The sequence below is a fragment of the Triticum dicoccoides genome, chromosome 2A (genome assembly GCF_002162155.2).
Source record: "Triticum dicoccoides isolate Atlit2015 ecotype Zavitan chromosome 2A, WEW_v2.0, whole genome shotgun sequence".
Classification (NCBI taxonomy): domain Eukaryota; kingdom Viridiplantae; phylum Streptophyta; class Magnoliopsida; order Poales; family Poaceae; genus Triticum; species Triticum dicoccoides.
The window spans coordinates 681,138,590-681,148,917 of NC_041382.1; the positions used below are offsets into that span (position 1 = coordinate 681,138,590).

At 45.1% G+C, this 10,328-nt stretch overlaps 1 protein-coding gene across 1 annotated transcript; it reads left to right on the top strand.

Moving 5' to 3' along the window:
• Nucleotides 1-4,440: 4,440 nt before the first annotated feature.
• LOC119356207 lies at nt 4,441-6,200 on the top strand. The gene has a single exon (XM_037623135.1). The coding sequence runs from the start codon at nt 4,728-4,730 to the stop codon at nt 6,063-6,065; it is 1,338 nt and encodes a 445-aa protein (XP_037479032.1). The 5' UTR covers nt 4,441-4,727; the 3' UTR covers nt 6,066-6,200.
• Nucleotides 6,201-10,328: the final 4,128 nt, after the last annotated feature.

The window sequence follows — 10,328 nt, forward strand, 5'->3', positions numbered from 1 at the left end:
AATATGGATGGTAGATATAAGTTTTTGTAATCTGAAAAAATAAAAACAGCAAGGTAACAAGTGGTAAAAGTGAGCGTAAACAGTATTGCAATGCTAGGAAACAAGGCCTAGGGTTCATACTTTCACTAGTGCAAGTTCTCTCAACAATAATAACATAATTGGATCATATAACTATCCCTCAAAATGCAACAAAGAGTCACTTCAAAGTCACTAATAGCGGAGAACAAACGAAGAGATTATTGTAGGGTACGAAACCACCTCAAAGTTATCCTTTCTGATCGATCTATTCAAGGGTCCGTAGTAAAATAACATGAAGATATTCTTTCCGTTCAATCTATCATAGAGTTCATACTAGAATAACACCTTAAGACACAAATCAACCAAAACCCTAATGTCACCTAGATACTCCAATGTCACCTCAAGTATCCGTGGGTATGATTATACGATATGCATCACACAATCTCAGATTCATCTATTCAACCAACACAAAGAACTTCAAAGAGTGCCCCAATGTTTCTACCCAAGAGTCAAGACGAAAACGTGTGCCAACCCCTATGCATAAGTTCACGAGGTCACGGAACTCGCAAGTTGATCACCTAAACATACATCAAGTGGATCACGTGATATCCCATTGTCACCACAGATAAGCACATGCAAGACATACATCAAGTGTTCTCAAATCCTTAAAGACTCAATCCGATAAGATAACTTCAAAGGGAAAACTCAATTCATTACAAGTGAGTAGAGGGGGATAAACATCATAAGATCCAACTATAATATCAAAGCTCGCGATACATCAAGATCGTGCTGAATCAAGAACACGAGGGAGAGAGATCAAACACATAGCTATTGGTACATACCCTCAGCCCCGAGGGTGAACTACTCCCTCCTTGTCATGGAGAGCGCCGGGATGATGAAGATGGCCACCGGTGAGGGATCCCCCCTCCAGCAGGGTGCCAAAACGGGTCTAGATTGGTTTTTGGTGGCTACAGAGGCTTCTGGCGGCGGAACTCCCGATTTTATTGTGCTCCTCGATGTTTTTAGGGTATATGGACATATATAGGCGAAAGAAGTCGGTCATGGGAGCCACGAGGGGCCCACGATGGTGGGGGCGCGCCTCCCTGCCTCGTGGCCACCTTAAAGCTTCCCTAACGTCTACTCCAAGTCTCTTGGGTTGCTTCCGTTTCAAAAATAACTCCCCCGAAGGTTTCATTTCGTTTGGACTCTGTTTGATATTCCTTTTCTTCGAAACACTGAAATAGGCAAGAAAACAGCAATTTGGGTTGGGCCTCCGGTTAATAGGTTAGTCCCAAAAATAATATAAAAGTGTATAATAAAGCCCATAAACATCCAAAACAGATAATATAATAGTATGGAACAATAAAAAATTATAGATACGTTAGAGACGTGTCAATGAGGTGGCAAACCAGGAAAACATGATCTCGCTTTAATTTGATGGCCACGCACATGACCGATGCGAGCTTCATATCAACTGGTTGATGTGATGTGTTCTCCAAAATAATTAGAATGAATTTTGTCCAAAATTGTGTTTGCAGAACAACCAAGTTAAGCATTAAAACACAAATATGGAAAATCTCATCACATTGTCCTGTATGTAATTAATTACGCTAGGAAAATCAAGATAAGTTGGATATTTTATTGATAATGCCGTGTAAGACATTATTTTTTTAGCAAAAGTAGCAGTAGAGGCTCCCATCGTGCCATTTTCAGTATTATAAGATGGCGTTTGGTTTTGGCCTAAGCTTACCTTGCCAGATTTTTGCCTAGTGGAAAGTTTGGTTGAAGTTATGTTAGCCAACAATTTGATGAGCATTAACAAGAAAATTTAATTAGAATGGACAAAAGATCATTGACATGCTAATATTATTTACTATGATTCAATCAAGATCCCATAATAAACTGTCTTCATGGATCTGTGGGCAGTAAGATCACTTAATTTTGCTAGTGTTAGCACTTTGTGTTGGCTCTTTTGTATCAAATACGTTAATGATGTTGTACCAGACAAACCGACTGTTTTCAATTTTTACAGGACATGCATGCACCTGTCTATCAATTTGCTAATTTCTTGCATGTTGTGATCAATGTTGTATCAATAGGATAATAAGTCGGAGCAAGTAGAGCATCTATGTTGCTACATATGTGGCATTTAGCAATGCAATTTGTAAGAGCAACTCTGGTAGAGTCATATGTTCCATCCCTACATAATAATTGTTAACATGGAGGCTAGAGACGCCAGAATTTACTATAGCGGATTCTCCGTACCTCCCTCTATCTCCATAATTTTGGGAGGGAGCTCCAAAAAGAGGGTAGAGCTTCTATATTGGAGGTTATGGGGGTGCAATATAGTGCACTCAAATTCAACTATTTTTTTCACACACAAAAAATCTAACTATTTTGGTTCACTAAACTTCAGCCACTCCTATTTACTCGTTTTGCAACTCATATCACTATACCAGTCCCAAATGCACTAAAACTGACTAGCAAGCCGATCTGCCCATTTGCATGGTAAGCTACCGTTCACTGTGTTCTTCAACTCGCCCCGGTCGATGGAGGTACGCCACGCGCTCCCGCTGCTCGTGCGTCGGGCCGGTGCACGGCTCGCAGGACGTGTGGCGCTCTGGCATTGGTCGGTATAGCGTGGCGCTCTGGCGTTGGTCGGTGTAGCGTGGCGATCAGTCGTTGGATGTAGCGTGGCGCGTATGAGTGAGCGACCCTACCGATCGAAGCTTGGGCGGTCGGTGGCAAACATTTCCATTTATATTTAGGACGCATTTAGCAGGCGCACGGCCGCCCGAGATGCTTAGGGGGTGTTTGTTTCCAGGAACTTTTTTGTGTAGGGACTAGAAAAAGTTCCTCTTAAAGACTTTTTTACCAAACAGGAGGGACTTTTTAGGGACTAAATTAGACATTTGGGACTAAATGAAGAAGACTCTCAAGGAGAGTCTTTTTTGGGACTTTTTGGGACTTTTCTAATAATGCCCCTCCATGCATTCAATGGCCTGCCATCCCATGGTGTTGTTTAATTGTTATTTTTCTATATACTAGGAGCAACATGGTTATTTAATAACCTTTGGGAAGGGATTAGGGACTTTCTCTGAAAACAAACAGAGAGGGACTTTTTAGGGACTAAAGTCTTTTTAGTTGGGACTAGAAAAAGTCCTAGAACTTATGAACCAAACAGAGCCTTAACCAGCGGCCCATCATTTTAGGTAATTTTTTGTCTCCTTTTTTAATTAGAATAGTCATCTAGTAGTCCTTTTTTCTGCTATGTATTAAATGCTAGCATATGCATCTTCTCCTGTGCATGCATATGCATGTGCATGTGTTTGTTTGCATTTATTTTATGATTTTAAAATTTTAAAAAGGCATAACTTTTAATCCGTGTGTCGAAATTCAAATCTGTTTTCACCGTTGAAGCCTTCACGATGTGCTTTTCAAAAGTATATCCCACATGAGAATGTTTCGACGAACTAATCTTCCTGTCAACTAAACATCAATATATGTGCAACTACACTGCATGCCGCGCCAACTGAGCATATGTGTATGACAATAATCCTTATACCAACTAAACAACAATGTGTGTGCAAGTAGACTACATTGCCGCGCCAACTGAGCATATGTGTGTGTCAATAATCCTGCCAACTAAACATCAATGTGTGTGCAACTAGACTACATTGCCACGTCAATTGCGCATATGTCTGTGGAACTAGTGTCCTGCCAACTAAACATCAGTATGTGTGCAACTAGACTAAATTACAAGCCAACTGAGCATATGTGTGTGCAATTAGTCCTTCTACCAACTAAATATCAATGTGTGTGCAACTAGACTACATTAAAAATAGGGACAAGGCTTGCAATCCACTACTATATAGTTGGTCGGGGTAGTAGACTAGTTGCACATCAAGTTGTTATGGTTGGTAGGTTGCAACCTCATATGAAGTTATATCATTTAGCTCCAAAGTTGGTTTAAAAAAAAGTTGCACCATGTAGTATTAAAGTTGTACAATGCAGTAATTTAGTTGCATCATATAGCACCAAAGTTCGCATCAAAAAAAATTCATCAAAACATACCCTGGGATCTAGTTTCGAAGATCTCGTCGCGATGAATCCAACGGTGAAAACGGATCTGAATTCCGACGTGTGGTTTAAAAGATATGACTTTTTAAAAATTTAAAATAAATGTGCATAAATCTGTTTCCCAGACCAGTCTGTACACATTTAATGCTAATAATAATATCCACTAGCTGACAAAAAACATACATGTGAGCCGGCCGCCCGTTCCTACGAAATAGTGCGCGTGCACTTTGAAGGTTTTAGATTATATTTATCTGTGTGGAAAAGATATGGCTATACGGTGGTGATGCTTCCATAGTTCATGCCAAGCTCCTGTGCCCCACCTCGCCACCTACTCCATCCAGATCCGGGGGGTCGCCGACCACGGCCCAACGACCCCGACCCGTTCTCCCCGATCGCCGTGCCGAGCTCCCTCCGCGCCCTTCCCCCCTCTCCCCATCCCCTAGCAGCTTCTACCAACTCCGGCCGCGCTCGTCACCAACCCAGGTCCGCCGCCACCCATCTCCTCCTCCACATCAGATCCGCCGCTCCCACCTTCCGCCGCGCCGTTGACCACCTCCCTCCAACGACCTCGTCCATCGCCGTGTCGCGGTGTCGCGCCGCCAGACCCCGCAGCCTGCCGCTGACCTCGGATGGCCAAGGCCGCATGCGTGGGCGCCGCCGGCGAACTCCTGGACGACCTCCTCCTCGTCGTCTTCGAGCACTTGCCGGGCGTCCAGGACCTCCTCCGCTGCGCAGCCACGTGCAAACAGTGGCTCTGCCTCATCAAAGACCCGGTCTTCCTCCGACGCATCGGCCTCTGGCCGGAGACAGCGCCGCACCCCTCGGTCCTCGTCGGCATCTTCTACCAGAACGTAGCGGCTAGCGCGATTCAGCCCGTGAGAAGGATACCCGACAGTCCTCCCCAATTCTTGAGCCTTCAGGCTGGCGGCGGCCATCTCACCTTCGACTCCTTCGTCGCCAACGACGACGGGCTCTTCAACTTTGCAAGGCCACTGGCGTCACGCCGTGGTCTTCTCCTCGTGCGCATCCTGCTGCCTACCCCGGCCGACCACCAACGCCGTGAGAAGCTCCATCTTGCGGTGTGCCGCCCTCTGATCGACAAGCGGGGTAGGCATTTGCTCCCACCGCCTCCCTTCTTGGTAAACCATGGATTCATCAACGGGCTCCGCCTAACTGGCTATGCTCTTCTCACCGATGAGGACCACCGTGCCATTGATGATCTGGATCAGCAACGACGGTCGTCGTTCCAAGTCGTCTTGACTTACACAGGCGCCAACAGAGTCATGTATGCCTGTGGGTACTCCTCTGCCACAGACAGTTGGAGCACGCCCATCAAGTGCCACCAGGTTTCACACCTCTCCAGGTGTGGACCGTATGCCGGCGTCGTCACCTGTGGCACCGTGCACTGGCTGTTCACAGACCAGAGAAGCTTCTACACACTCAATGTAAGTGTCGCCACCGCACATGTCTCATTGACCAAGATCCCCATCAACGTCCATGCTGGTGAGCAGCGGCGGCGAGTGCCGTTTCCATGTGTCACCGGAGAAAGAAAGCTCTCTTTTGTGAGCATACGAGATGATGGTGTGCTAGAGCTTTGGGCCAAGCAAGGGCAAGATGACAATGATCATGGCGGCGAGGCTGCTGCAGGAGGGTGGTTGCGCTCTGACCTGATAAATCTAGGAAGCGGTGATAAAATAAACCTTGTCTTCTTCGCGGAGAGGAGAGGTGCCATGCTCGTCGAGCAGGGTGGTGCTTTCTTCACCATTGATCTCAAGAGCAAGGAAAAGGCGTTGGTCGATCTCAAAGGCGAGGAAATGGAGCATGTCAGGGGCATCTGCAGGTTTCCAATGCATCGCTGTAGTAGTAGTTGGTGTAGTGGATTCCACTGCAGCTGGGGGAGGATCAGTCCTTGCGCGTATAACAAGCCTGTGCTGTACGAGGTGGATTGGATAATTGAGGCAAGATGAGGGCAGATTGAGTCTGCAATTTCTTAAAAACTTGTCCACACAGCATGTTGGATTTAAAGTTATGAGTGCCAATAAATCGGAGGTGCTGGAATAAACGCATAATAATGCACTGGAATGACAGCTGATGTTTCTTTTTGGGGCGCATGTGTTAATTCCATCTGCATTCATTCTGACTGTTCTATTTGGCTCAGTAGAACTGAAACTTTCTGTGATGCTGTTTTTCGTCTGGAATTCTGGTGTAGAAGATTGTTTACGAATGACTACAACTGCCATGTGCTTTCAGTTCTGAATATATCTAGGGTAGAAATGCATATCAGTGTCTAACTGTATGTAATCTCATCAACATTGTGAATTATATTTATTGTATATCTCATGATGGATTTGAGCAATGTCGTTAAATTTGACATGCCAACTACAGAACGGTCTTTGTCTGCCGGTTGTTTGGCTGTGAATTGGCCAAAATATGACCTGAGTTGGCATGCAACAAATCCAACACAAGCATAGCACTGGCCCAATCTGGTTAACACAACCAAACTTGGATGAGTGATGCTTGAAAGTTGAAGCTACAACATGTAAGTGTTGAACTTGGAGGAGTAGCGTACCAGGAGCAGCTGCTGTTGTGTCTTTCTTGGTGTGTGGCGGCTCTCACGGAACAGAGGAGGAGGAGCTCCTCTTCTAGGTCAACATTTCTCATGGGCTTGGGCCTAAGAGATAGGTACAGATGGGCTAGGGCCCATACCGGTTCAACACTCCCCCTCAAGATGGGTGGTAGATATCTATCATTCCCATCTTGTCGCAAGCTAGGTTGCATTCCTTTGCTGCCAAACCTTTTGTCAAGCAGTCTGCTATCTGTTGGCCTGTGTGCACATACTCAATCTTTATAATCCCAGCATCAAGCATCTCTTTGATGAAGAATCGATCAATCTCTACATGCTTAGTTCTGTCATGTTGCACTGGGTTGTTAGCTATGCATATAGCAGACCTGTTGTCACACCAGACATTCAGAGGTCCTTCTCTTAGCAATTTCAATTCACTTAGAAGGTTTCTCACCCACAACATCTCATTTAACCCCTGAGACATGGCTCTATATTCTGCTTCTGTTGTTGATTTTGATACAACTGGCTGCTTCTTGCTTCTCCATGAAACTAAGTTACCTCCCACAAACACACAATACCCAGATGTTGATCGACGATCATCCAGGCAACTTGCCCAGTCTGCATCACTATACCCATCAACTACCAAGTGGCCATTCCCTTCGAACCACAGTCCTCTTCCTGGTGTTCCCTTCAAATACTTCAGAATTCTGTGTGCTGCCTCCACATGTCCACTTCTGGGCTCATGCATATACCTACTCACTATGCTCACAGCATAGGCAATGTCTGGCCTTGTGTGACACAAGTATAGTAAACGCCCTACCAGTCTTTGGTATTTCTCCTTATCCACTAGATCTCCAGATTGTGCTGTTACCTTATGGTTTTGGTCAATTGGGGTAGTAGCAGCTTGACACTCTAACATTCCCATATCACTGAGGAGATCCAAGGTGTACTTGCGCTGGGACAAGGCTATCCCTTTGGCAGATCTTGCAATCTCAATACCCAGAAAATACTTCATCTGACCAAGATCCTTCACTTCAAATGCCTTTCCAAGACACTCCTTTAACCTTGCTATCTCCGTCCCATCATCTCCAGTTATGATTATATCATCTACATAGACTGCAAGGATGACAATCTTCCTATTCTGATGCCGGTAGAAGACAGTGTGATCCTTATTGCATTGTTTGTATCCCATCTCACACATAGCCCTTCGGAATCTATCGAACCAAGCTCTCGGTGATTGTTTCAGACCATACAAAGACTTTTTCAATCTACACACCTTGCCTTCAGTTTTAGATGAGTCCAATCCAGGGGGGACTTCCATATAGACTTCTTCTTTTAGTTCTCCATGCAAGAAAGCATTTTTCACATCTAACTGATGCAAAGGCCATCCAAAGTATGCTGCACATGATACTAATATCCTCACAGTGTTCATTTTTGCTACTGGAGCAAATGTTTTGTCATAGTCTATCCCATAGGTTTGACTATATCCTCTTGCAACTAGTCTGGCTTTGTATCTCTCAATCTTGCCTTCAGGATTCTGTTTGACAGAATAAACCCATTTGCAGCCCACTGTTTTCTTTCCTGCTAGCAACTCAGCTAACTCCCAAGTCCTCTGTTTTCTCAATGCTTCTAGTTCTTCTCGCATAGCAGCACACCACTTAGGGTCCTTCTTTGCATTTCTCCAATCTGAAGGAATAACCATCGCTTGAAGAGAAGCAATGAACACTTTATATGATGCCGACAGAGCATCATAATTCACATAATTCCCAATATTATGCTCAAACCCATATCTCTCGACAGGTTCGGCAGCCGCAGCCCTAGTTCCCTTCCTCAACGCAATTGGCATCTCCGTGGATGAGTCCTCCTGTTCTATGTGTGACTCCCCCTGCATCACATTCTCATTTCCTGCTTGCTCCCCCTGGGGTTCATTTGCCTTGGCTCGCCGGGTGTAGACTTTAAGTGGCTTCTGTGCTATGCCCTGCTGCTGCTCAGGTTGCTCTTGAACCTGATGCGTTTCTGTTTCACCTTCTCCACTAGACAACGGCAACATGGGTATAGTGCCCACCATTGGCAGTCTTGCTTGCTGCATCACCTCTTCCTGACATCTTCCTTGTTCTCTCCCTCTTGCTTCAGATACTTGAGGTTGCAACACCACCTCCCCCTCTGGACCAACCACAGGCTGGTCCAGACATTCAAACAACAAGCTCAAGTCAGTTTTTTCCCCATAGTAAGGATTAGATTCCCAGAATGTCACATCCATGCTCACGAAAGTGCGCCTATCAGAAGGACTCCAGCACTTATACCCTCTCTGTCCAGAAGGATAGCCAATAAAGATACACTTCACCGCCCGAGGATCCAGCTTGTTCACAGCAGGTCTATGATCCCTGACAAAACAAGTACATCCAAACACCTTTGGTGGCACACTAAATTTATTCTCTCCTAATAAGAGTTCACAAGGAGATTTCATACCCAGTATCATGGATGATGTGTGATTGATCAGATAGGTTGCAGTCAGAACGGCTTCACCCCATAGACACTTTGGCACATTCATAGTGTACATGATTGAGCGCGCCACCTCAAGGATATGCCGATTTTTCTGCTCTGCCACGCCATTTTGGGGAGGAGTGTCCGGGCAAGATGTCTGATGCAGAATACCTTGGTCTGATAGGAACTCTCCCAGCCTTCTGTTGACATATTCTGTCCCATTGTCAGTCCTTATCATTTGAACCTGCACCTTGAATTGAGTTTTAACATACGCACAGAAGTCCTTGAAACACTCAAACACCTCATCTTTATGTCGCATTAGATACATCCATGTCATGCGAGTATTGCAATCAATGAAGGTGACAAAATATTTCATTCCATTTATCGAGGTTGATGGACATGTCCAAACATCTGAATGAACAAGCACAAATGGGACTATACTCCTGAGCCCCTTACTCACATACGATATCCGAGTGTGTTTAGCATACTCACATGCCTCACACCTTAACTTGGTTTTATCTAAACCATTCATTACATCAGGGAAAGCTTTCTTCATTTTCTCAAAAGAAACATGTCCAAACCTATAATGGTGGATCATAGCTAATGCTTCCTTCTCTATCGCAGTCGCAACAAGAGCCATGCCAGCAGTCTTCACATCCTCCTGGCGATCCATGTACCATAGTCCTCTATGCCTGGTTCCTGCCCCAAGCCTCCTCCCAGTTCCCATCTCCTGAATCAAACAGCGGTACTTATTAAGAGTTACGTCACAATCTATCTGATCAATCAAAGCACTCAATGACACTAGACTAACTGGGAAAGCTGGAACATGCAAAACTGATTCCAACTTAATACTTGGAGTACATTGCACTGCCCCAACCCCCTTAATAGGTTGTGCAGTACCATCTGCAGTTTGAATAGTTCCATTGTACGATTGGGGGTACTATTGATAGCATTCAAACTCTCTAACGTTGCCGGTTACATGTTTCGATGCCCCTGAGTCTAAAACCCAATCTACACCAGCCCTATGAACAGCAACAGATGCAGTTTCATTACCTTCATCAGAGTACACAAAATGAGCAAAGTCACCAAACACTGTCTCTGCTTGCTGTTCGTTCCTCTTGTCTTGACCCTGCTGCTCATTTCTCATGTCTTGACTATGAGAAGAACTGGACTGACCCTCACT